General features: G+C 33.4%; 4 protein-coding genes across 6 annotated transcripts; 1 reads left to right on the top strand and 3 right to left on the bottom strand.

The window, feature by feature from the left end:
* Positions 1-54: 54 nt before the first annotated feature.
* LOC144848672 (CD151 antigen-like) lies at positions 55-4,780 on the bottom strand. The gene is made up of 8 exons (XM_078705508.1): positions 4,663-4,780; positions 4,089-4,188; positions 3,691-3,882; positions 3,335-3,409; positions 3,023-3,127; positions 2,525-2,677; positions 2,258-2,341; positions 55-1,714 (listed from the first exon to the last, which is right to left on the bottom strand). The coding sequence occupies exons 2-8, from the start codon at positions 4,170-4,172 to the stop codon at positions 1,646-1,648; spliced, it is 762 nt and encodes a 253-aa protein (XP_078561634.1). The 5' UTR covers positions 4,173-4,188; positions 4,663-4,780; the 3' UTR covers positions 55-1,645.
* Positions 4,781-5,116: 336 nt separating this feature from the next.
* Positions 5,117-13,634, top strand: LOC144847715 (protein arginine N-methyltransferase 1-B-like). The gene is made up of 9 exons (XM_078704209.1): positions 5,117-5,440; positions 8,914-9,057; positions 9,471-9,626; positions 10,056-10,119; positions 10,601-10,743; positions 11,336-11,423; positions 11,587-11,853; positions 12,153-12,274; positions 12,623-13,634. Exons 1-9 carry the CDS (start codon positions 5,423-5,425, stop codon positions 12,704-12,706), a joined length of 1,086 nt encoding a protein of 361 aa, XP_078560335.1. The 5' UTR covers positions 5,117-5,422; the 3' UTR covers positions 12,707-13,634.
* A 602-nt stretch (positions 13,635-14,236) lies between these two features.
* Positions 14,237-16,756, bottom strand: LOC144847475 (CD63 antigen-like). Its single transcript, XM_078703859.1, has 6 exons — positions 16,495-16,756; positions 16,077-16,151; positions 15,789-15,881; positions 14,921-15,070; positions 14,510-14,593; positions 14,237-14,361 (listed from the first exon to the last, which is right to left on the bottom strand). Exons 1-6 carry the CDS (start codon positions 16,522-16,524, stop codon positions 14,299-14,301), a joined length of 495 nt encoding a protein of 164 aa, XP_078559985.1. The 5' UTR covers positions 16,525-16,756; the 3' UTR covers positions 14,237-14,298.
* Positions 16,757-18,669: 1,913 nt separating this feature from the next.
* On the bottom strand, positions 18,670-25,703 carry LOC144847900 (23 kDa integral membrane protein-like). 3 transcript variants are annotated; one of them, XM_078704474.1, is made up of 8 exons: positions 25,505-25,703; positions 24,007-24,067; positions 22,460-22,654; positions 21,885-21,959; positions 21,338-21,433; positions 20,082-20,222; positions 19,580-19,663; positions 18,670-18,999 (listed from the first exon to the last, which is right to left on the bottom strand). In XM_078704474.1, the coding sequence occupies exons 2-8, from the start codon at positions 24,064-24,066 to the stop codon at positions 18,937-18,939; spliced, it is 714 nt and encodes a 237-aa protein (XP_078560600.1). In that variant the 5' UTR covers position 24,067; positions 25,505-25,703; the 3' UTR covers positions 18,670-18,936. The 3 variants fall into 3 exon arrangements, with proteins under 3 accessions (XP_078560600.1, XP_078560599.1, XP_078560598.1); XM_078704473.1 differs by having other exon boundaries at positions 25,419-25,521; XM_078704472.1 differs by lacking the exon at positions 25,505-25,703 and having other exon boundaries at positions 18,720-18,764; positions 18,893-18,999; positions 24,007-24,248.
* Positions 25,704-26,797: the final 1,094 nt, after the last annotated feature.

Raw genomic sequence — 26,797 nt, 5'->3', positions numbered from 1 at the left:
TTTCCTATCTTTGACCCAAATGGAAAAAAAAAAATCAAGAAGAAAATCCAAAACTATAATGTAAAACATCCCAGATGTGTTTATTACTTTCGTATTAAATAATTTACACACATTACTATTAAAGCTACCTGGCAAATAACACGCACAAATGTGACTACAGACTAACATCATTTACCTAACTAAATGATCAATTTCTATAAATTAAAAGCAAAAATGTAATAACTAACATGGCAAAGCAATTCAAGTTCTGTTAGTTTTTAATTGTATTTTATGCATAGTAATCTCAGATATTATGGTTACTGGTAAATCTATACATAAATACCATAAACAATTAAGCCACTTTCTTTTATGTCGGGCTAGTCCATTATCGCATATGGAACTTTATTTATCAATAGCATAGCTCTCCTTCAGGAGAACAATGGCTACTGTTGGTTTATCCAGATAAGCTTGGCATGGAATAGACCAAAATAAAGCTATTTATTCGTTTATAAGCAATTTTAGTACAATTAAAGAAATTCATCATCGGAAAAAAAAAACTATACTGTACACACTTCTATAACTATATAAATTATCAATGATGATGTTGATTTAATTTTTTAATACTGGAACTTATCATTTGACTACATCTATTTGCATAAATTAGTATAGATTATTATAAATTATCTATTATACTATATTATCATAAATGATCTATATTATAAATTACTAAACACACTACATCAATCAATGATAAAAATATGGCATAAATTTGTATTTTGTAAGTACCAAAGCATGAGAAAGTTGTTTATTAGGCCTAAAATACATTTGTATTGTGTTATATGATATATTTTGTGTTTTTTTATAATTATACATAAATTGTACAGTGTTACCACATGTTTATAGATTTCTTATAAAAACATTAATTTTGGTCACTTACAAAAAAAAACTTATAAAGACTTTGAAATATAAATGAGCTGGCCTGTGTACTTAAAATACAATCATTACAATATAGTCATGATTTGGCAAGTAAGAACATTATTAGTATTAGAAAAAGCAGAAGATAAACAATCAACCATAAACAAACTTCGATAGCACTAGGTAATAAATTGCAGACAAGCTATACAATTATTATTGTTTAAAAAACAGCAGTTTTTAAATGACCGTGGGAAGAGTTTGGCGGTATAGTTTTAATACATTAACAAAACATTTTGGAACAAAAATGTCAAAACTGCACCAAATATATTGTCACATGAAAAGCATTAAAAATCATAAATGTAATGTATTGCATAAAATGAAAATGAGAACGGTGGCTTTTAGGTTGAAGTGCAAGCTATGATGAAATTGAAAAGAAAACAGAAAAATAAAACCGTTTTAAATCAAAATAAAAACAGTATATCATAACAACCAGACAGAGAATGCTTAGCCTAAATTGGAAATATAAAAACATGAAGTTTTATTTAGATTTATGAAAGTTTCTGATAATTATATTATATAAAAACAATATCTATTGATATTAAACTAAGAAACCTCTTTGGTTTGTCTTCAGTGTAAACACACATTTAGTTCAGCTAATTTATATATTCTAAAGTCATGTCCATACATGACATTTAATTAGCAATCATATTTCTAAAAATGCATACCAAGTATGATGTCTTGTTTTCCCACATCAATAAATATCATCATCTTCATGCTTCAGATGACAAAGAAGACACATGGAGAAAATTAAACCAAGTATCTGCAATGAAAAAGAAAACAGTAAATAATTAGTATTAAAAAAAAAGAAAACAAAATTATAAGAATTTTTCAAGATCACACAAATAGGCCTATTACTACTATGAGAGAGTGCCTTAATAATTTGCTACACTGACATGACTCCTAAACTATATTCAATTCAGTTGAGATCCATATATTTTATGGCCTGTCACTCTCACTTTTAATTAATTAATCTTTTATTTTATTTATTTCATGAATTACTTATATTTTTATGTGAAGCGCATATAGGCTTTATGCATTATGCGCTTAAAAAAACAAATTTCTTATATTATTATTAGGAGAGAACCCCAAAGTGTAAGTGTAAGATACAATTTCAAAGCACCATGAGCAATGACCGTTATACAAATGGACGTTATCATTGCTTGCAATGAAGCTGGTAATAAATAATTAAGCAGATATTCTTATAATCAAATTATTAAATAATAATAATAATTTAAATAATCAAATTTAGTCCCCAGTTCAGAAGCAACTAAATATAAATATTTCAAGAATAACCTGCCCTCACCTGGAACACACAAACACCGAGACAGACAAGTAGAATGACGAGCAACTGGTTTCCTATGTAATCACCAAGACCATCTTTACATCCCTGAAAAGAAGAAATGCAAAACAAGGTGTATCTCATATTCCAAAACATATTTTACAAGCCAAACAAGATAAAAAGATAATTTTGCATAAGATCTAAGCATAAAAAGCATGTCGACAAACAAATTTAAAACCTCTAGTAGAAGAAGTTCGGGATAGGTATTTAAAATATAAAATATATAATTACACGTCTGTAAATATTAGAAGCGTGATCACGAATACCACACTGATACATCTCTGACTTGCAACAGCTGTCAGGCACTTTGTTAACTCCCTCCTGTGTTTTCTTCCACATGCTAGTGTCCCAGTCCTTATAAGAAGCAGCTCCACAGCAATTAAACTAACAAAAAAAAGTTTGGTAAGCAGGCTATCTCTAGCATATAGGTTTCATAATATAATTTAATAAAAATTAAATAAAAAAATTAATTAATAAAATTGGAAAATGGTATTCCAGTTTTATCTTATCTCTGTATATACATGCAAAATTACATTGGAGTAGGTATTTATAGTTTTGAGTTAAAAAAAATAAGTATGTCATGTGTGCTGCTACATCGGCCTTTCACCCAATATTATTATTTTGCTCTACCTAAACATCTAAATAAACGTCTCAAGTATATCAAAGTACCCAACACTTCCGAGGGTCCTTTCCTGAACTTGTACATTAAGGTGTTTTAATTACACTTACATATCCTTGCATAGCATCAAATGACTCAGTGAAGGCTTCATAGCCTGGTTGTCCATACTTCTCCACTAAGGATTCATTCAAGCAGTTTTGTAATTCAGTATCAATCTAAAGGTTACAATTTATTTATTTTTATTTATTCAATTTTCTGCCACATACAATACAAAGAAGACAAAAACAAATATAAAAGGCAAGGAAAGACCAAACAGTTGCTAAACACCTACAATTACATTCTACAATTAAATTTATCAAATTAATATGCCATTCATTTATCTATCAATATTTATACACTTTATTATAAGAACAATACTATACCTGCTGTCTGTATGCATAAGCTACAATGCCAGCAACAAGTTCTAACAAAAATATGAAGAATATCAGCAAGAAATACTGAAAAGACGGATTAAAAATAATCAAACAATGACCTCATTATCTTTAGAAAATAAAAATGGATATCATAATTATGGTTCAAGGCATGTATAGTATCTTCAAATTCATTTTTTTTAGCCAACATATAATCAATGATGGGCACTACAACCATTCCAATCTTTGCATTATTGATTGATTATTTATAGACTAAAGGCCAATTTACACAGACGAGCAGTAATGTCAAGCATAACTTGTCCCACACACACTCGGTATTAGGTAAGCTGTTAGGTAAGTTGACTTACAATAAGAAGACAGCATTTCTGTTCTTGTACAGCACCACAGCAACCCATGGTGGCCACAAAGATTATGAGAATGCCAGATACAAGTAGAATGTATGTAGCAGCAGCATATGTGTTGCTACACATAACTCCAGCATAGTCATACTTCTCAACTAATGTCCAGATTCCTACACCGGTCACTGCAGCTCCTCCACACTATATGTATATATTTATAAAAAATAAAAAATACAATCAGCTCTGTCTTCACTATGAAACAAAAAATGTGATGTGCCCAAATATAGTAGTAATGCCATATATGGCACATTGTTTTGTCACATAAAAAGTTTGATAGTGTAGACAGAGCTTTTGAAAAAATTAGAGACATACTGTACACTGTTATTAAATGCAAATGTATGCCTCACCCATAAGAAAAAATTGAAGATGAAAAGCACATATTTGAGACAGGAAATTCCACATCGTGGTTCATCATCATAACGTGAGCCCATCGTTTATACGTGTTATCTGTTGGTACAAAATGATTTAATTATATGAAAAACAATACAGTATTCATCAATAAACATAGAGGGACCATAAAGCCTAATTTGAAAGTTTAGAACAGAGAGAGAGTTTTGTAGTTAGGCCTAGTTAGTAGGGGTTTGAAAATGTTATAAATAATAATTTTAAAAAGTAGAATACAAATAATAAAATAAAAACAAATGATGATCATTGATGGCTGAAAAATAGTGGTTGGTAGATTAATTTCCTTCTTTTTGCATTTCAACGAAACGAAAAAAAAGTTAGGCCTACTATTGTCAAGCCCAGTATACCAGGTAGAAAAAAACCCTACACCCTCTCGTTTTCTCCTTCTCCCTCTGCTGCTGCCGCCCTAGACTAGCCTAGCCTACCTATATATAAAGACATCTACTACTAGCTAGCCTACCTTCCCTTCTTTTATTATAATTATACATAATTTATAAATTCGTTAAATAATCTTACAAGTTACACTTATCCCGTTGTTAAAGAACTTTAGTAGTGGAAGTTAAAAGTTTGACTTTCAATTCTCTATCTCTTTCAATTCGTTCTTGAACTTCCAAACAACTTCCGCTCCGCTTAGATGTAATTACTTCCGGTTTCCATTGATACTACACTGTATCCTATCTTAATGATGCTGCTGCAGCTGGTCTGTCGATTGCATTTTACAGTGGGTAATAATTATTTTCTCCTACTGATTACTGTGATTTTTAAGTAAACATTAATATCATATGTCCATAAATTATTGTTTCTATGTATAACTATTGACTATCTCGTATGTAAAGAATTTATTGTTAATGAAAGTAGTAAAACAGAAAGGAATGTACTAAAATGGTATCGTCTATCTTTGGAATTTATATGTACAGTATAGTACCCTGATATGTTTGTCAGCTTAGCAGATTGTCCTGGGGCGAGAGCAACAAATATCACTTTTCACGAGTGCTTGCGTACCAAATTATTTCCCTTAATTTGTATAAATTCACCAAATCAATAGCCTATATAAACTCATGGAGGTATATTTTATTATACCTCCATGATAAACTATATATTATAATTATTATCTCTCTGATAATCGTGACGTCACATTTAAAAACCCACATTGTATTGAAACGGATCCAGTAGTCGTCGTTAAGAGATAGCCTATTGCGCGTCGTATCGCACATGGTATGTACGATTGAATTTTCAAACAAAGTCGAGGAAACAACTATTCATTTAACGCTATAAAATGGAAGAAAACATGCAGGTAATGTCAAAAGTATTGCTACTATGTTATGGCCTACTATTAAAGATAGTATAAGATTAGTCAAAGTGCAGAGAGGTTTTATTTTAAACGTGATTTAAACTGTTTATTGTTAGGCCTAGGCTAGCCTCAGTCAGAGTGACTGCACTACTGTATTTCATCCATGATACCAGGCGGTGCATGCCTTGTGTATAAAATGTGCGGCTTAGCATAAGGAAGCAGGCCTGGTATTTGCAGGATGTTATTAAAGGTGATAGAACAATAATATTTAGCTACAGAGGACCCTACTTTGTTTCACATTCATATTATCCGCTGGTAAATTAATATTGCCTTTTAATTTTTAAATTATAATTACAGTTTTTTAGGCCTGCTAAATTTAATAGTTTTTATTTATACAATGAACTTGTCTGCAAATTGTTTGTAAACTTACTTTTAGTAACTCCTACCATTCAGTCCATTCCTACTCATTTACCCTCTACTTCTTGAATCAGTCTCTTGCACCAAAAACCTTCTGATTGTTGGTGATTTCAATATTCACACAGATGACCTCTTGGACAACAACACCAAGCGATTTGATGAACTGCTTGACACGAGTTGTCTTCATCAACATGTCCAAGGCCCCACTCACGTTAGTGGGCACACATTGGACCTTCTAATCTCTCGGAAAACCGACAACATAATAAAACAAACCACTGTCAAACAAGGACTACCTTCCGACCATATGGCTGTCATCAGCCTGATGGATTTATCACATCCTAAACAACCAACGCGGACAACCTCCTTCCGCAAACTTCGTAACATTGATCTAAATTGTTTTGTGGAAGATATAATGAATTCGCCGCTCGTCTGCGCACCGGAAGATAATGTCTCCGATCTCGCTGACCAATACAATAATGTATTGCAGTACATCCTTGACCAACATGCTCCGTTAACAACTAAACTGATCACCATTAGACCACGGGCACCATGGTACACGAATGAACTCCGTGAAGCGAAGTGCGTCAAACGGAGATCAGAACGCAGAATGTTGAAATCTGGTTTGGATATCGACAAACAGAGGTACAAGTTGGAATGCAAAGCATATAAAGATATGCTAGATCTAGCAAAATGCAATTATCATCGCAATGAAATCGCTAATGCGGATGACAAGAACCTTTTCCGCATCATAAGTAAACTGTACTCGGTCGATTCTTCTCCTGTTCTGCCGAAACACACATCTTCAATGGATCTCGCAAACCAGTTTGGCTGTTTCTTTAATGAAAAGATTCTGAAGATTTGCAAGAAACTTAACTCCATAAACACTCCACTAATAACTGTCAACGTCGACGATTCATGTAATAGTAGTTTCGCTGAATTCGAGCAAACATCAGAAGATACGGTACGCAAAGTCATTGCTGAAAGCGCATCTAAGTCCAGTAGACTTGACCCAATTCCAACATGGTTACTAAAAAACTGCATTGACGCTCTACTACCGCATATCACTAAAATCGTCAACATGTCGCTGTCATCAGGTACTGTACCATCTGCATTTAAATTGTCCCTCGTTATTCCACTGTTGAAAAAGCAAAATCTCGACTCCAACGTCCTACAAAATTATAGACCAATTGCAAATCTTCCCTTCCTTTTCAAAGTCTTGGAAAGAATTGCAACTGCTCAGATAAAAGCATATATGGATGAACATTTCCTGTTTTCAAAAGTCCAATCAGCCTACCGCCGCTTCCACTCAACTGAAACCGCTTTATTACGTGTTACAAACGATCTACTACTTGCTTTAGACAAAGGTAATGAAGCGGTACTTATTCTACTCGACTACTCCGCCGCATTTGACACTATCAATCATGATTTATTATTTCAACGTCTTCAGAAAAGATACGGCATAAGCGGAACCGCATTGAAATGGTTTATTTCATATTTTGAGAATCGTAGACAAGCAATCATTGTGGGTGATTCGATGTCTGATGAGTTCGCTCTACCCTGGGGTGTACCGCAGGGATCCGTAAAAGGTCCACTCGATTTCATCTTATACACTGGACCACTCAGCAACATCATTGATTCCCACCCGGAAGTTCGTCATATGATCTATGCAGATGACACTCAACTATATTTAATCATGAAACCTACACATCATTCTGAATCTGTTAACAGCCTTGAATTATGCATCACTGATGTTCGCTCATGGGCCATTCAAAATAAACTCATGTTCAACGACTCCAAGACTGAAATGATCCATTTTCATTCAAAGTTCCGTGAGGCATCATCATTTCCTTTGGTCCATATCGGAGATACTAGTGTCTCTACCTCCAGCTCAGCCAAAAATCTTGGCGTCCAACTAGACAGCAGCCTCGGTTTAAAAGAACACATTCGTAATGTTTGTCGTGGTGCTTCCTTTGGAATTTACCAGATCGGACAGATTCGTAAGTACCTTGACAAAACATCAACTGAACGTCTTGTTCATGCTTTTGTTTCATCTCGTCTTGACTGTCATAACTCGCTTCTGTACGGCCTACCAACTTCTTATCTGTCTCCTCTTCAACGAATCCAAAATTCCGCCGCAAGACTTATCACTGGCACTAAACGACATGAACATATTTCTCCCGTTTTTCGTGACTTACACTGGTTGCCTGTAGTTCAGCGCATTCGTTTTAAAATCCTGTTGCTGACATATAAGGCCATCAACGGATGTGCTCCAGCCTACATATGTGACATCATTACTCCGTCAACCAACTCTTCGCTTCGTTCATCCTGCAGACTTCTTCTCAAACCTGGACCCCGTTCCAGAACTCGGTTTTACGGTGATCGTGCTTTCGCTGTCGCAGCCCCAAAACTCTGGAACACTCTACCCCTCGAAATACGCTCATCAAAATCTGTAATCACATTTAAAACTAAACTCAAAACTCATCTCTTCAGAGAAGCATAATCACACGCTACTACTTGCACATATCTTGGAAAACACAGCGCTTTGAAACCTTTGTCTCTTGCGCTTTATAAATGTTATTTATTATTATTATTATTACTTTTCTTTGTGTTTAGGTTATGCAGTACATCATTAATGCCAACATTATTTAGGTCTTGGAGTTTTGGGCTTGTTTAGGGTTAAATTAAATGACTGCCCAGTGCCTGCAGTTTTATAATGGAATATTAATATATTTTTTAAAATCACATTGTACTTGCATGCAAATGTTCTCATCCTTTAGAACTTATCCGAATTATTACAGTAGTATTATTTTATTAGGCCATGATTTGTAACAATTTCTTTGATTTTTCAATGTTTTTCTCATTTTCATATTATGTACTTTATCTAATTCCATTTTAATATAAGATGTTCTTTTAATGTGCAATATTTTGTAAAATTTTACACAATTTAGCCTTTGGCTACAATGTAAATTTTCATTTATTGAATAAAACCCTTAAATAAAATGAAAGTACACAATATGCATTGATTGATTGAATAAGAATTTAATTTTCATTTAATGTAGACTTCGGTAGCAGTTGCTTGTAGTAAAGCAGACATCGTTCCATCTCCTGAAAAGAAGGCCAAGGGTTCAGATGAAGCAACCGTAGATTCAATGACGTCTAAAGATTATTACTTTGATTCATATGCTCACTTTGGTATCCATGAAGTGAGTATAAACTATTCAAATCTAAAGCTCTGTCCACACTATCATACTAGTTTGACAAAAAAAAGTATGATGTGTCCAAATATTGTAGTGATATGTGTCTAAATATGGTATTGATATGCCCAAATATGGTATTGATATGCCCAAATATGTTATTGATATGACATCATGTCCATATATTGGAACATCACATTTTTTTGTCACGTTTGATAGTGTAGACAGAGCTTTACAGTGTTTGACTTTGGGCTACTGTAAGTTGGACCAGTACCCAATGAATGTAGCTTCCCCATTACACACAACTTGACTTGGTTGGTACTGTTTGGTTGATAGGGTATCCAAGATCTGTATTATTGGTTAACGAAAATCATAGCTACTGTATGTTTTAATAAAATAACATTTGCGCAATTTTATTTCAGGAAATGTTAAAGGATGAAGTTAGAACGTTGACATATAAAAATTCAATGTACCACAACAAGCATTTATTTCGTGGAAAGACCGTGCTGGATGTTGGATGTGGAACTGGTATTCTATGTATGTTTGCGGCCAAGGCAGGAGCAAAACAAGTTATAGGGGTAAATAATGTATAATTTTTACTTTACTGATACATATTATTCATTTAGTATCATATGTTGGGTTATATAACAACATGACTTACAAATGTACAGTTCTTTTGCTAGACTAGATAGGGCCTCAACAGCAACCCCATCAATTTGTATACAAAACAAACAAAATCAATGAGCAAAACAACAAGGCAGGCATATAAAATTGAACTTTTAGAGTCAATCATATGGTACAGATACTATAGAAAGGAAAATTTCATTTTTTATTTCGTCAGAAGATAACAAATACATTACAAAAAAGAAAAGAGTTCAAAATCCAAATCACTGGTTAACTTAAAAGGAAATTGAGTTGTACAGTTACAATTTTAAAATGCATTGCAATTCTTAATAAAAAAAATATGACATTTAATTTTATCAATATTCAATTAATGACTTTTTCAGATTGAGTGCTCAAGTATAGTGGATCATGCTAAGAAAATAGTAGAAGCCAACAACCTAAGCCACAGTAAGTTATCACAGACAAGTTGTCTATGCACTGTTTATTGTACAATATATTATTAAATAATAGGAAAATAACGCATAAAAAAGAACGATGTTTCGACTTCATCGTGGTGTCATTATTAGTATACTTAGGAGATGCAAAAACAAATTTGACTGTCTTATTTAATTAAATGCTGTACATCAGACAATTAAAACCTAGTCTGAATAAACAATGTGATTCTTTAAGGCTTTTCATTTAACAGGATGTTAGACAATAGGTCTTTTTTTGACCCTTGATTAGTGTTATATAATTAGTTGTTTTTTAGAATGTCTTCATTGGACTTGTTAATGACCCCATGATGGAGTTCGAAACAACATTTTTTTTAGCATTATTTTCCTATTATTTATTTACAATAAATGTACCCTCATCATTCGTATAATATTAGTCCCAATAAAAAAATAATAATAATATATAAACTATTAGGCATCTTTTTTTTTTCTAACAGTTGTAACATTGGTGAAAGGAAAGGTTGAAGATGTTACATTGCCTGTAGATAAAGTAGATATAATCATCAGTGAATGGATGGGGTATTGTTTATTTTACGAGAGTATGTTAAACACAGTGATCTATGCACGTGACAAATGGTTGGTAAGTACTGCAGATGTTCTTTTATCAATTTAATAAACATTGTTGTGTTTATATCATATTATTGCTGAAAGATAAAGTGTATAACACCAACGATAACCATTGCGCAAATTTGACGGTCGTCATTGCTGTATGGATATAAAACAAGTTCCCAGCCAGAAACTTAAAACAGATGCAATGTTCACAGTTCAGCGCATACAATAATACATTATGCGAAGATAGTAGAAATTTTAACCGGAAGCCAAGCAACGTTTTATGGTATTATTTATTCATACTGGGCGACCTCTTCAGTCTAAGACTGGTCTCCCAGAGGGCCCAGTTATGATCAGTGGCTGTGATGTACTAGTACACCTACTCGTCTCGAAAGATGTACTAGGTTCTTTAAAGTGCACATGAGCTAGATGTGTACACTGGACCTACGGTTTATAGTCCTTATCCAAGAAGACTCGTTCCAGAACCATGGAGAGAGTGAGCCCCGAACCCTTGCCGATGGCTATGTAATGTCGGTTCCACTGTCTTAACCGCTCGGCCACTCACTTGGGTCACAGCGCGTTTTATGCATACAACCACAAACAGCAATTTTATTTACCAACAGGCACCTGAAGGGCTTATATTTCCTGACCGTGCAACACTTTATGTAACTGCCATAGAAGACAGACAATATAAAGATGAAAAGATCAATTGTAAGTATAATACTAGTAGTAATGTAGTTCTAGTTACTATTTAGGTACAGTACTTTGGTTTGGTTTTTACTAGTTAGCCGATAGTTTTGAAATTTGTGTTAGAAAATTAATATTGATTTCTTTATATGGAATTTAATAGTTTCAATGTATCTATTTTTTGCAGGGTGGGAGAATGTATATGGGTTTGACATGAGCTGTATACGAGATGTGGCAGTGAGTGAGCCGCTTGTCGATTGCGTTGACCCGAAGCAGGTCGTGTCAAACGCTTGTTTACTAAAGGAAATTGACATGTACACAGTGAAAGTCGAGGATATGAGTTTCTCGTCGCCGTTTCAACTGAAATGTAGTAGAAGTGACTATGTTCAGGCTCTTGTCACTTACTTTAACATTGAGTTTACAATGTGTCACAAACGCACAGGGTTCTCTACAGGTAAATCTATTTTTGTATTAAATATTCTTCTCCAAAGAAGTGAATTTATTCATTCATCGGTAAAAACATTTTCTGATAGGATAAGCACCCCTTTTTAGGAAACACCTTCAAAGAGTTATCCCCTGAATAGAGGTAGGCCATAGTGTTAAAACATATATTTCTAGTTTTTTTCATCTGAAAGTATCTTATTAGTGGAGGGTTCTACTGGATATATTTCGATGTGTACAAGTAATTTTATTTATAGAAACAACTCTATTTTCATGGTTACATAAAATTATTTTTTCAATTTATTTACATAGCTCCTGATTCACACTATACTCATTGGAAGCAGACGGTCTTCTATCTTGATGATTATCTGACTGTTAAACGGGGTGAAGGCATTACTGGTGTCCTTTCTATGACGCCTAATGCTAAGAACAATGTAAGTAATGCTCTACACTTAAAATGCTAATACAGGGTACTGTATTTTATTAGAATATATAGAGTACAATACAATATTTCTAAAAGGCAATACTTTGCAATATTGACTTTCCATTTTATATAATAGTTAATAATACATAGTAGTAATGGTAATGCAGTCAATTCTCCCAATACTAGACATCTGGTATGGGAGATACTATCTGGTATGTAGATGGTATGGTAAATATGAATTTAGGATCTTTTCGATTTAAAAAAAGTCTGGTTTTGAGAGAGTTTCTGGTTTTCAGAGAGTTCGGTATTGGGAGAGTTGACTGTATCTTCAAGAATTGTTAACATTTTTTATTTCCAGAGAGATCTTGATTTTGAAATAGACGTCGAGTTCCAAGGCGAGTTGAGCGAATGTAAACAGCGGTTCACATATCACATGCGTTAGGACAGCGGGCTTGAATGCTTTGTAGTGTTGTCTCTTGCATGTAGGCCAAAGCAGATTCAAATTCTCGCTGCCTTGCATCATTTGCTGTTCCAGAATTCCAAAAGTATTCAACTGGTAATTTTGAATGAAGATATTTGGACATCGGATGGCAATCAACGTTTAAGGAATGCGGCTTCCTTATGTTTTAAATAATGTTAATAACGAACTATTTTACAGTGTTTGGAATGAGGTATTTATATTCCAGTAATGTATGGATAATTGTCAAAATCAACCATGCATAACAAATGAGGGTCATGATGTCATTTCAATAGTGTATTAATACAGTGCAGCCCAATAAGTAGGCTGTGAAAAGTTTACGAAGAAATAAAAATGGCGGTAATTACTGCAAATACAATGTTAAAATGTGGTATGTTGAATACTACATTGTGTTAAATTATTTTCTCATGTCAAAAGTAGTTATAATTCAACAGTGTATGTATTTTCGTTAAATAATAATCGCAGTAGAACCTCTATTAAGGGGACACCTTCAGGATTAAATTGTCCCAAAGGTGAGGTTAAACTGTATTAAGACTTTTGAAAATGTTTTATATAGAGATTCAGTGTAATATACACTGTATACTGCATGTATTATTGTATAAACATAAAACAGATTAGAAAATGAATGAGTTAGTCAGGTGCTGTTTGTAAAATATCTGGTAGGCCTACATTTAAATGCTGAATGAGGATTATTGTATTCATTGGATGCTTATTTGTGTATTTGGCATAAAATATTTTTTTATTGGAAATTTTTTCTTGGACATTTTTGTTTAATGGAAGACTGCGATTGTTTCTCTTTTTTATGTATGTTTTTTTTAATGTATTTGATGCACTTATTTAAATCAATCTTCTACAGGTCTAAAAAGTTAAATAAATAAATCTACCAGTTGTACGTATGCCCATGTGTTGTTTTTTAACCAATATTTGCATGGATCTTATCCCTTATATTTTTAAGACCATTTTACAAAAAAAAAAAATACAAGGCGATATCCGAAAGTCTTTTTAAGCTTGTTCACATTTGGATGCAACGCAGGGGCGTAAACGCACCGTGGGTGATTGATTGATTAAATCAGGGAGATGTAAAATAGTTTACATCTCCCTGATTAAATCAAGGCAATCTAACAGGACACTGATCTCGCCTGGTCAGGACATGAGGAACTCATGTCATTATTATATTACTCATGACTGAGACAAATACCAACAGTAGGCCTACTATTATATGTACATATTCAGTTATTAGAGGTGTGGAATTGGTCGCAGCCAAAGATAAACATTTTGATCTCCCAAGCTAAGCATCCTTGGTTAAATCACGACGTCAGACTTGCGTTGCGCCTACGTCATTGGGAACAAATATTTATTATAATAATGGAAGTATAAGTAGAATAACATAATTATGGTATTATATAATAGGCACTAATGTCTTTGAAAGTTCTTGCATGTTTTAACTGTCTGGCGTTGAAGACTAATGGTTACCCTCCCTTTCTGGTAGCGGGCGTTTCTCATTCCATGTTTAAAGCAAGAAATTTCTTCGAAATTACAACTCATCTGTCCAAGATTCACAATTTCTTTGTTTCTTTCAATTCAAACACTAGCACACAAGATATAACCATTGCAAAAATCTGAAATAAATTAAAGTATAGTATAAAGTATATACTACAACAATATCAGTATCAATTTATTCCACCATATCAAAAAAATAATATAATTTAAATGTATATATAAAATGTTGGTGAGCAAAGCTCGTTTTCCGTTCACCAGTAAACTAACCTCAATAGCCAATACTCCAAAACAAACACCAGCAACGGCTGTAAAATAGTCGTGAATGTACCCATACAAGACTTCCACACAACCCTAAATCAGAAAAATAAACCATCGCATAGTATTTCGAATTTCTAAATTTTGTTTCCAGATCGTCACTCAAACGATCTTGTAACATTTAAAGGTCTAATTTAGACCTTAGGCGTATATATTAAAAGAGTTTTTATAAAAGTTAATTTATTCGTATTAGGTGAAAGGCTTGATTTCCTTGTATCTATAGCATTGGTTTAGTAGGCGTTTGGGTTTGTAAGCCTAACGATTCATTCTGTTACCACCAGTGTTTTGACTAGGTAAGTTGAGAGGCTTGAAATAACACATACCATTAAATTGTTATAAATAGAAATCTTATTCTTTTCTTACCCTTTGATATATTTTGCTAGAATCATAACCATCCTCCCAACATGCTTCTTCGTTACAACACGACAGAGGTACACCCGTTGACGTTTTGTTGCTTAAAACCCACCAAGATGTCCGCCAATCCTCGGGCCCAACTGATCCACAGCACTCGAACTGATAAAACATCACAAATATAATTAATAAATTAATAAAAATATTTATTTCTTTATTGTTTTCTTGTACCTTTTCTTTTTTTTCTAAATCTGTCTGTACGTAAAATTGAATGAACTGAAATGAAATATTACCAAATGATAATATTATGATTAGGCTGGTCTTTTTATAATTTGTCTTTTGTAATTTTTACCCAAGTGAATGAGGATTATTAACGAAATTGTTTTTTAAATTATTACTGCATTGTCAAATGCTAAGAGTTGGTCATGAAAGACAAACAAGATCAAAGACGCTAAAAGCTTAGCTGATAATAGAGTATGTATAATCATTTGCCCATGGGTATAATTGTGTGGGTGATTTTATTTGAAATCTGTAGGCACTGCCCTATCAAATAGTTGGTAATCCCACTAATACAAGAGGTAGCTGTAAACCAGTTTACCGGGTAGTCCTCGTCTCGAATGATGAACTGGGTAATTTATAGTGCACACGGGCAAACTGTAATACACTGGACCTAAGGTCTATAGCCCTTATCCGAGAAGACTTTCCACCACCAGAACTAGGAGCGAGTTGGCCTCGAACCCTTACCGATATTGTTGGTTATTTATGTATGGCACTCGGCGTCCCTGCCTTAAACGCCCGCTATTTTGACCCAAAGGCTTAAATTATGATTGTGATGATTGTAATGACTTAGAATACGATGATAAAAAAAATACTGCAATACCTTTTTTTGTATATAATCAATGCCTATGTCAGTTTTCTTGCCGTAAACATTTTTTATTGTATACTTCATGGATTTGTTCATTTCCTTTTCAACCTAAACCAATGATACAACAACGTGATATTATCAATTACTATCACAACCATCGCCATAATTATCAACGTACTTATCACTTTCATCATCAGTGTTATCATCTATCACAAATTAAAGATATTATCTCCACCATCACCTTAACTTTAATTAATTTACATAATGCCTAGTACATTAAAAAATACTCATCGTATTTCTTACCACAGATAAAATACTAAGCCCAACCGATGCCACAGCAACCTCTATCAGTATGACTACACCAAGCAATACGAAATACTGGATATAAAAAAAATATCATGAGTGGTTTGGCCTACTTAATTGATTGAGTTATAGATCATACGAAAACCTTTTTGGGGGACTACGAAGTATAATTGAACTGAGGATTACTTGTATCATTAATTAGGTTTTAATTTCAGCCATTTCTTAATATCCTTTTCCTAAATCATGGATTCTCTCTCCTTTACAAACATGTACAGTAATAATATCAACGTGATAAAGTATCTTAAAACTGGATTAGGGAATACAAACAAAATAGATGAGACATTTCCGGTGCAAAATCTATTTATTTTAAGATAGACCTACATTTTAAATTTAAAGATAAAATGTCTTTTCTACCTACCAAGTAAAGGCAGCAGAGATTCTCTGTCATTGTACCACAACAGCCAATGAAACCAACAAAAAACACGAAACATCCAGCGCAAATGACAACTATTGCGACTGCTTCTACAACGTCTTTTCCAAACTCAATTCCATAATTTGCAAAGTCTATCAAAATCCAGAGTCCAACACCTAGTATAGCACCGCCAGCGATCTAACAAACAAATGAAAGCGCTCAGAAACTGAGTGAAGTACTTGGCAAAATATTGACACGGAGGGCGCATGTTGACATTTCGGCCCATGTTACAAGAATACAAATTGTTCTTTTTTTAAATTTGTGATGTTATTTTCTTGAATGTTCTATCATATCAGAATGAAAACTGTAGGCGATATCGTGCAAACAAAAAAAGCAAGTACTGAAAGTTAGTAATTTTAGTAGGCCTATGGATTTTTCTGGTTAGCAGTGTTGCGCTTACGTCTATACAAATACTTACCCATGTGAAAATGTTTACTATTGAAAGCAAGTTTCTAATGAACGATATCTTGAAAGCCATCTTGGTCCGTATTTTGTAATCTGAAAAACAAATATCTTTTATTTTCATTACGAAATGTCAACTGTTTTTCCAATTTACAAGCATAGATCTAATAATGAGAAATATGCCTATAAAAACCTAACTTATAAATAAGTTACATCCCTGCTATATGATGTCATACTGTATTATTACATCTTGTTTTCACTTTCATTTGTTATTCACGATGTCAATAAAATTATAAAAATGATCACCTATAATTCGTCAAAGTGACGAATTAAATTCTAGTTCACGTTTATAATCGTCACAATACATTCACGTTTATAATCGTCAACAATACATAGTATCGCTGTGATATTTAGGCCTATTAAAGACATTAATTCCGATGCTTTTTAGCAGACCTTAAGAAGGATGGACATACCTTAGGCATATATTATATCATCTTTGAAAACTTAGGCCTAATTACACCTCTGTGTCAATGTTCATAGCGCTCCACAGAATATGCCCTACTACTTTAACTATATCAAAACAGCTTGTTTATGATTAGACCTAAAATACTGTCTATTCAAGACACAAAATGCTTTCTAGTAGCCTATAAGAAGAATGGACCTAGGCTAACATTATCCTATTATCTTTGAAAACTTAGGCCTAATCTTACCTTTGTATCGATGTTCGTAGCTCTCCACGAAATAATATGCCGTTTATCGACTGGTAGAACGTATCAATATTTAAACACAGACCTTCATTTCAATGTATAATTTGCGATAACCTATACCGTACAACCGTAATCTACATGATACCACTCTTTGGACTTTGGATATTTTGCAGACTATTTCGTTTTTAATCGACGTTATAATGACAATTAGATAAACATGATTTAAATACAAATAGAACGACATTGCTCGTAGGCGTGACACTATTAAAGTTTTTATTACTACTGTACAGTATTTAAAAACCTAATCTAGAGAATGTTACAATTTTACAGAAATATAAAAGTTTTGTGATTTATTGTTTTCTTGAAGAAATTCAAAATAAATTCATAACAAAATAAAATTTCAAATTGAATTTTTTTTTATTTTAAAAAGCTGTTTTTGGGATGAGATATTTCCAAAATTTGGAACTCTCACAAAGTTACTGACTAATGTTGAACATAAGAGTTAAACAATACACAAAGTATCGATGACTCTGGACAATCTTCTCTTATGAAACGAATAATATGATAATAAAGGGGTTGAGTTATATCTGTTACACGGTAATGTTGCTTCATTGACGTCGGAAATACTCGCATGTAATACTCCTGCCTCAGCAGTAGGTGTAAGACTGCCTATACTCTACCAACATTATGTAGTGTATTAGGGAGCTTCCGAGGAATAGGACTTATGTAAATCAGGCATTAGGTCATAGTATGTCCCAAGTCGTCACCATACACCAACACGTTCAAATGTGAATGTCTGTGATAAACCAATTCAAGGTCGTCACCTGGACCTATTCGATGAATTTGGGTCCGACGAAATTGCCAAACCAAATTCAAACGCATGCGCAATAAATGAACATGACGTCATAGACTATACGTCGCTAATTGAAATTTTTCCCAATATCTCATCAATAAGCAAACCAGGCAAACTAAACCTTACAGAAAACAAAAGTATCTACATTATTTTGAGGTGTTGTCAACTTACAATACTAAAATAATTATAGTCAACAAGAATAGATAATGTCCCAATTTGCGCCCCGTAACTCTAATATAGGTCATTTAAATACGCTCGTGGAGTACATATAGTATTGATAAATTCGGCACATTACGTTTTCGGTAATATTAAATGTATCATCTCGCGTTTTATTCTAAGTACTAATTTTTACTAAAAGCTTTAACAAACTATAAAATAATACAACCATATGCTGTATTTCATTTAAAACGATTGTCTGTATTTCGTTTATACTTTCTCTTCATCTTGAACTGATCGGATCAAACAGCAACCAAAAATGAGAGAGAGAATCTGAAAAAAAAATGCAAATTTGTGTACTGCAGGTCCTATCGGGGAGAAATTCACTTTTCGTTTTAAATTTGAAAACTATTGGGTTTCTATCTCCTTCATGGACTGGGGCCTTTTTATCGCAGCTTTTCTGTAGGCCTAAATTTAGTCAAGTAATCGTTGGTGTTCCATCATAAGAAAAAAAAACAGAACATATTATAACAATACAAATCAATCAATAAACATTTATTTTCTTTCTTTCAATCAATTACAATAAAACAAATGAATAAGGTATTAAAAAAGAAAGTACGAATTTCAAATAATACATTTCGATAAATATATATATATATATAGCCAATATAGACTATTTTCACTTCCTTTTCCTTTTTTATATTAATAACATCAAATAAACCTTATAATAAGAAGAACAGCAACATGTAGAAAGAAAGATGGCAATCCACAAAAGGCAAGCCTGTGATGTGGAAGCCCACACAATGAAGTAATAAATAAGTTAGACAGAACACAAACACACAGCTACAGAACAAACTTACAGGACACGAATCACAACAAAAACAGACATTTACATACAAATGTGACTACATACCTGGCAGACAAGTAAAACGAACGAAACTGCGATGATACATGCTAGATACTCATCAGCATACTCTACCAATCTTTCTGTACATCCCTATAGAATAAAACAGAATGTGAAACGGTGAATGGTTGCCGCCAAACGAGAGATGGGGGATTATTTTTTTCCTATCAGGTTAAGGAAAAATTAATTATGGCATAAATCAGGACAATAGTTGGTAATATAAGGATGGATATATAGATAGGAAGGATAATCTGACAGGAGAAAATAATGCGGACGAGGTTGTTGAAAGAGGACTGAAAGACCAATATTTTTAGAGGCCATGGTGAATGGAGTCAATTTTGAAGTTGAGAGAAAGCAGAATCCCAACACATGTTTAGTGACTTAGGTAGTAAGAAGATTGTATAATCTATACCTTTATTAACGCGATTAGGCCATCGTAGCAAACGTTAGCTAAGATAAGAATGTTGTCCCACCCTTAAAAATCTAGATCCTCCTGGATAATTAGACTTACTGTTTGGTAGACAGTCTCAGAATCTTGAATAAAGGTGCATTCATCCATAGGTTGCTTACAGCACGTTGCCGGTACCATGTTTTCTGTTATGTTAATGTTTTCGCTATAGTCGCTAGGACCTGATGAACCACAACATTGTAACTGTTATAAAAAGAGTTGTGAACATAATTAAGGGTATGGAAACTAAATAAAGTGACATATGATACATTATCAACCTTTATGTGACCAAAAATGATGATGTCATATCACTACCATATTTGGGCATATCACTACCATATTTGGGGACATCACACTTTTTAGTAGTTCACTAGTTTAGATTAAAACAACCTTAATTTACGATAATGGTGGCTGTACAGTAGGCCTGTAAATTATATAGGAACTCTTTCAAAGTATGGATGCATTGGGCAAAATTTAAACAGATTAGAAACAGGAACTATCTTTAATGAATAGTACTTGAACTGTGACCTAACCTTACCTATACATACAGAACAGAATAGTATACGAACAGAAAAAAAGAACATTGACTGAAATTAGAACAAATAGGAAAGAACCAGTACATTTGTATCATGTTCAGGTTTTCATTATTTTTTCAATTCCTAGCCTCAAACTTAATTGTCTTATGTATGTTCACTTTTGGTACAAATGTATAATAGGTATGCCTCATGTAGTTGTATGCACACACAATCTAAAGGTTTTTCTTCTTATCTTGGTATGTTGCTTTTTCTATTAGTTAATTTTAATTTTAAAGTCACCCCACCCTCGAAGAATTTATCTTGCTTAGTTTATTTGGCGGTCTCACACAGCGTGAGATTCTTGTGAAATAAAAACTGTATACACATGGTAGCGGTCAATAGTATAAAAGCATAAAGCTATCATCAAGAGTAATTACTGGTCAAAATTCACACAGGTCAAATATGAGACAACAAACCAACAGGTCAATTTAACAGCGATCTATCAGGTCCGTACGTTTGTTTTTGTTACCTCCCTCATTCACAAAACACAAATAACGTTCATCCCATTACAACACAAAATAAACGAGCAAAAATAACTTAGATCTTAGTGAACAAAAATATACAGTTCAAGTCTGTCATTAATGCGTTAGCGAGTTGACCAATCACAAGCTTTGGATTATTCGAACTTTTGCTTGTCATTGGTCAACACGCTTTCGTTGCGTTACGTCCTTGCGTTTTGTCTCCAGTGGAAAACTACCTATTTATGTTACGTTGTTGTATCTAAGCTTGTCAAAAATGTCTTACCCCGTACTGAGCACGATCTAAGCCTTTAGTTGCCTCTGCATGGAGGTTGTACGCCATTACAGTTTGCATCATTTGTTCGTCTACTTTTTCTTCAATCTGTTCCAATATAATAGAAGTAATTAAAGTCTGGTGGAAAGTTGAGGGGTAAGGTGGATAACTCGGCATTCTATAACTTTACATATTTTGTAATAAAACATTTTATGCAAAAGTTTGCCGATTCTCTGTACAGTGCGTATTTTTACAAGTTTGCAATATTATTGCAAATTTATACATGTATCTGTAAATCCTGTTCTGTAAATAATATCATATACCCTAACCGTTAACCTAACTTTTCATAATACAGGGATCACACGGAAACGCATGTGATGCTGTATTGTAGAATTTGCCTATGATATGATAAATTATGGGTGGAAATTAGAGAAGATGATAGAATGGAACCTCAAGTTACATTATTTTTTGTTTCCAATAAAAAAACATTAAATGCACTATCGTATAAACTGTAGATTATAACATTATATTTGAACTTTCATTTAGTAACATATTGTACCTGGCTAGACATCAAAATAGAAAACACTGCTATCACAAGTTCCGATAAGACCAATAGTGACACCAAGGCAACAAACTGTAAACAAACAATATGGTTAGGGAAACAATAGGAAAGCCGGAATACAAACCAATCTTTATTTTAAAATAATGATCATATAAAAAATAATAATAATAGTTATAAATAAATATAATCCTGTAAGAGTAAATTGGATTTAAATACCCGGTATCTGATTTGAAAAATGTAAGGACTATTATCATTGCGTTTTCCAATATTATAGTATTGGAGAGAAGCATGTTCACACGCACAATAACATATTTAAGCTGATTCAAATCATGAGGTACTGTACATCCAACGTATCTTACACCTCCGTATCATTAACTCCGATGCAACTTCAGTATAACGGTTTATATAACTCCGGTTTACGTTAGACCACAACATTTTTGAACGTAAAGGAAAAGAGAGATAAACCGAATGCTTGCAGTATTTAACTCCGATAAACATAAGAGCGTGTGAACAAGCTTGTATTTAACTGCGATAGACAAAAGAGCGTGTGAACATAGCTAAAGTTATCATACCAATTTCAGGCAGCAAGCATTCTCTTTACAGGCTCCACAGCATCCACTGATTCCAATTAATGAAACAAATACACCCAGAACAACTGCAGCTATTCCAATTCCCAAGATATAGGCCTGACCCGGAGCTTCTTGTTCGGTATCAGAAAGGTCACTGACAATCCATGCACCAACGCCTAGAATAGCTGTTCCTCCTAGCTATAGCAATATTAGAAAATATTTAAATAATATAAGAATTGGTTAGCGCAGTGTTTGTGTTGAATTTATTGATATACTTAGTAATGGAAGATTAGATTTTGAGAGAAATACTAAAGAAAACAATGGGCGGGGAGTGAGTGAGGCGTCTGACCCACCGGTCGTGCGCATATTGTACAGTATTACATTATGAACTTATGGACCGCCACAATAGCATTACTATGTTAGGCCCCTATCCGGGAGGTAAAAGACTTTATTTAAGGTTTCAAGTTTTGTACTGTAAATGGTTTTTACAAATTTTCTACATACATTTTGAAAAATATACAACCAACATAACGAGATCTGCTTTGTTTAGAATTTGTCTACAACTCGCCAATTTTCACTGTGTTATCGTGGTTCACAATTTTCCTCTATTGTGAAAATACTGTGTTTTTTACTCAATGCCTTCTTTGAGATTGTATGACATAGTTAAGAAAGAGTGCAACAGTTTGGTGCAGTAAAGACAGTACAATAAACCAATGTACGGGTAGTATAGTTATCAATAACATACCAATTAATTTAATTTACGATTTATGGTGGAATTTAAATTTAGTAACTTTAGCTTGATAAGGGTAGGCTATAAACCTCGTCATTGATATGGTTTATTTAGTTTGACATAAGGTCGACTTTGATATTAAATTGTTTAAAACCATACCGGTAGTTAATTCGCTGCAATTAAGGATAATAAAGTCTGGATCCCGGACCCAATAAATGAGTTTTGACCAAACACAATGATGAGCATTCGAACTGTAGCTTGTATATCATAATCGTACATTTCTATCCTAACACATTTTTCAAAACTATTATCAAAAGTCGAAGAAAGTCAGGTATCGGGTCCATTCTATAGTCGCCATTGACTTCTTCATCAGTACTTCTATGAATGATTAGTTAGGAACATATAACAAAGAACATACCCAATACCGTTTTGATCGTACGATCATTCGTTAAAACATCTCGCAACGTAAAATTGGTCAAAATATATTGCGCACTTCGCTTCGTCTTTGCCTTGCATTACAGGTGCCAGTGAGAACAACGCAGGTTATGGCTAGATGCATTCAAGTATAGTAGATTATTAGTGCAATAGCTAGAAACAGCCGGCCCATTTATATTAGTAAACATTATATAAAAATGTTTCTAGGGTGTAGATGAAAATTAATAAATATCAGCTGAGTTGGACTGTGTAATAACCTCGCTCTCTTCCCTGGCTCAGCTAGATGACCGTTGTCTTGGCTAAACGCCGACGAAAGTTGCATAACACTTATAGGCCTAAAGATGAAGATAATTATTCATAACTAATGTTTAATATTATAACTTACCCAAACAAACAGGTTAATCACCATCAAAGCAGACCGAATAAAACTGCTGCGACACGTCATTCTAGAAACAAAAACTCATGAAATTATTCTAGTAGGCCTAGCCAAAAAATGTGGGCCTAATATGCTCCGCATGAACAAAAGCAACGATCTGTCCCCGGGGCTTGATTTTTATAATGATAATCATGTGAGGATTGTAGTTAAATCTTAAAGGAAGTCCTCCATGGTTCAATGAACTTGGTTCTTACAGGCAAGTCGCATGGTCACATGATGAAAATTATTAGAAAAATGAATCGTAAATCTTTCAGGCATTTATAGTTATACTAAATCAAAAGTTCATAATAAATATAGGCCTAGCCTAAATGTACAGCATTTAACAAAAGCAGCACATTCGTGGCCATATGGTATTTACTCCGTAGGCTAGCGTAGATCCGTAGATTAGACGGTTCTCAATTGTCTATAAAGTCTGAAATTCCAACATGATTTCATTCCCTGAAGCCTCAAATATTCTTAATTATTTCGGTTTTAACATCATACACACAGATTGTGTCGTTATACGCATTGATGTTATGTGCCAGTCGCTTATACTGGTATGTATTATTTATAGTAGCACATTACAACTTTGATGCTATAGTTTAAACCATAATATAATGTTTAAATATTATACAAAGTTTAAAAGTCGACCATGGTCTTGACCTTCAGATTAGTGCGTGGCTTTGAATGTGTTTACTCTACACTTCAATTCGATACAAATAAAAAAACAAACAAATGCGTTTCGTCTGTGTGTTAATGTAAAAGGCCCGTTGGCGCGACCCCTAGTGGTATACATGACTTGGTTTTTAAAGAACTCTTTACACTTTACATTAACAAGTTTCTGTGGTCTCCTCTCAATAAATAAGAAACATATGGTAGGCATACTACTATAAAGAACATGTTAGGCTAGTTTTAGATTAAATGTAATTTAACAACAAAGAAAGAAGATCACCTTTATCTTGAAGACGATAAATGAAGCAAAAACCTTAAAAAGTATCTATTATACATACTTTAGAATCCAAACTGCTGTACATAATCCCATACTAGAGGTACTAAATATTAATAACTTAACATTTAGGCATACGTCATGGTTGAAGAAGGAATATAAAATATGCTTAAATAGCTCGGCTCTAGAATTTTAAACAATAACCATTTTTAAAACATGAGATACAACAGACACATTTTCTGAATGTCCACAATTACATTTTATATACCAATAACCTGAAAAAACTATTGAAAAAACAAAAATACATGTCATGATAGAATCACACAGGCCTACTTGATTAAAACAAACATACGATTCCATTGTTTTAATATGGACCCTTGTACTCATACATAGTACTATACATCTAATACCAGAAAAGCCGTCTGGATTGCATTACCTTAAAATGAGGAACACCTACTGTGATTTAGCTTACCAACGCGTACCAAACTGTGCAACAATCGATGAATAATCTTACAACCTCACCTTTTATCACACTACACTCCCTGTATCCTCTAGAAATATCGATATAGCACTTTCACGTAGGGTACCAGCTCAAAAATGAAGTTAGCGTAAAATCAGACCAATTAAAATACTGTGTAACTAAAAGTTAATTAAATCGCGATGGCGTGGCGTGAACTTCGAACAAAATTCCAATGATGCCCGCGAAAATTGAAGTGATTATAGTTTACTTAAGAAATCAAATTCAAGACCATTAACTTGCTACAACGACGCCCTCATCCGATCAAAATGTGTCCGTATAGTTATACAGTATTGTTAACATTTTTAAAAGATGTCACAAGAGGACGTACTAGTAAGATTATTCGGGAATTACAGAATTACGGTCTCATTTATCGTTCGTTATAACCTGATTACTAACGCGTTAAACACAACGTTTGAAGCTTCAGGCTGAAGGTGAACAATTTAATAATTTGTTTTATATCCTGAGTTTTTAGCAAACGAAAGGATATTATATACATATTATAAAATGTCTATATTTGTCCATTATTCGAAAAAAATCCATGTACTATTTATTTCGGCATGGTTACTATTTCATAAATTGGCATTTTCGACATAACTGGTTACTATATCATAAATTGGCATGCGTAGACGCACATAATATGTTCTGCGAATGTTAAATCAATATATACATATTTTAATGTCGATATTTTCGATAAATTTTCTACATAACTGATTACTATAAAATTGGCATGCGCAGACATACATAATGTGTTCTGCGCATGTTACATCAATATTATATACATATTTTAAAATATCGATATTTTGCCATTTTGAGAAAAATCCCTGTACTATATAGGCCTATAGTACAAATTTCGACCCTTTTATTTTTCGACATAACTGGTGACAAACACTATAAGATGATTATACGCAATATATGCACATATATAGCAATATAATTGCATAATAATTGAATTTTAGAAAGTGGATATTTTGACCATTTTTGGAAAAACTCCCTGTAGGCCTACTATAGTACAGGGATTTTTTCGGAAAATGACCAAATTTCGACCCTTTTATTTTTCGACATAACTGGTTACAAACAGTCTATAAGATGATGATAACGCAATATATGCAAATATATAGCAATATTATTGCATAATAATTGAATTTTAAAAAGCGGTTATTTTGGCCATTTTTGGAAAAAAAATTTTTTTCGGAAAATGACCAAATTTCGACCCTTTTATTTTTCTACATAACTGGTTACAAACAGTCTATAAGACAATATAATTTATGCAAATAATTATTGCATAATATTTGAAT

Source organism: Antedon bifida, chromosome 7 (assembly GCF_963402885.1).
Source record: "Antedon bifida chromosome 7, ecAntBifi1.1, whole genome shotgun sequence".
NCBI lineage: Eukaryota > Metazoa > Echinodermata > Crinoidea > Comatulida > Antedonidae > Antedon > Antedon bifida.
The sequence above is the reverse complement of the archived record's forward strand: the minus strand, read 5'-3'. Positions and strand labels throughout refer to the sequence as shown.

Excerpts from the sequence above, each read along its gene's own strand:
- LOC144848672 (XM_078705508.1), bottom strand. The coding sequence starts at position 4,172 with ATGGGCTCACGTTATGATGATGAACCACGATGTGGAATTTCCTGTCTC. Across the intron at positions 3,128-3,334 it reads CTTATGCATACAGACAGCAG|ATTGATACTGAATTACAAAA; the intron begins GTATAGTATTGT and ends TGTAACCTTTAG. Across the intron at positions 1,715-2,257 it reads TCGGTGTTTGTGTGTTCCAG|ATACTTGGTTTAATTTTCTC; the intron begins GTGAGGGCAGGT and ends TTTTCATTGCAG.
- LOC144847715 (XM_078704209.1), top strand. Across the intron at positions 9,627-10,055 it reads GAGCAAAACAAGTTATAGGG|ATTGAGTGCTCAAGTATAGT; the intron begins GTAAATAATGTA and ends TGACTTTTTCAG. Across the intron at positions 11,424-11,586 it reads TAAAGATGAAAAGATCAATT|GGTGGGAGAATGTATATGGG; the intron begins GTAAGTATAATA and ends TATTTTTTGCAG.
- LOC144847475 (XM_078703859.1), bottom strand. The coding sequence starts at position 16,524 with ATGACAGAGAATCTCTGCTGCCTTTACTTG. Across the intron at positions 16,152-16,494 it reads ATCTCTGCTGCCTTTACTTG|TATTTCGTATTGCTTGGTGT; the intron begins GTAGGTAGAAAA and ends TTTTATATCCAG. Across the intron at positions 14,362-14,509 it reads TTGGAGTATTGGCTATTGAG|ATTTTTGCAATGGTTATATC; the intron begins GTTAGTTTACTG and ends AATTTATTTCAG.
- LOC144847900 (XM_078704474.1), bottom strand. The coding sequence starts at position 24,066 with ATGACGTGTCGCAGCAGTTTTATTCGGTCTGCTTTGATGGTGATTAAC. Across the intron at positions 22,655-24,006 it reads TGATTAACCTGTTTGTTTGG|CTAGGAGGAACAGCTATTCT; the intron begins GTAAGTTATAAT and ends ATATTGCTATAG. Across the intron at positions 21,434-21,884 it reads CTATTTTGATGTCTAGCCAG|ATTGAAGAAAAAGTAGACGA; the intron begins GTACAATATGTT and ends ATATTGGAACAG.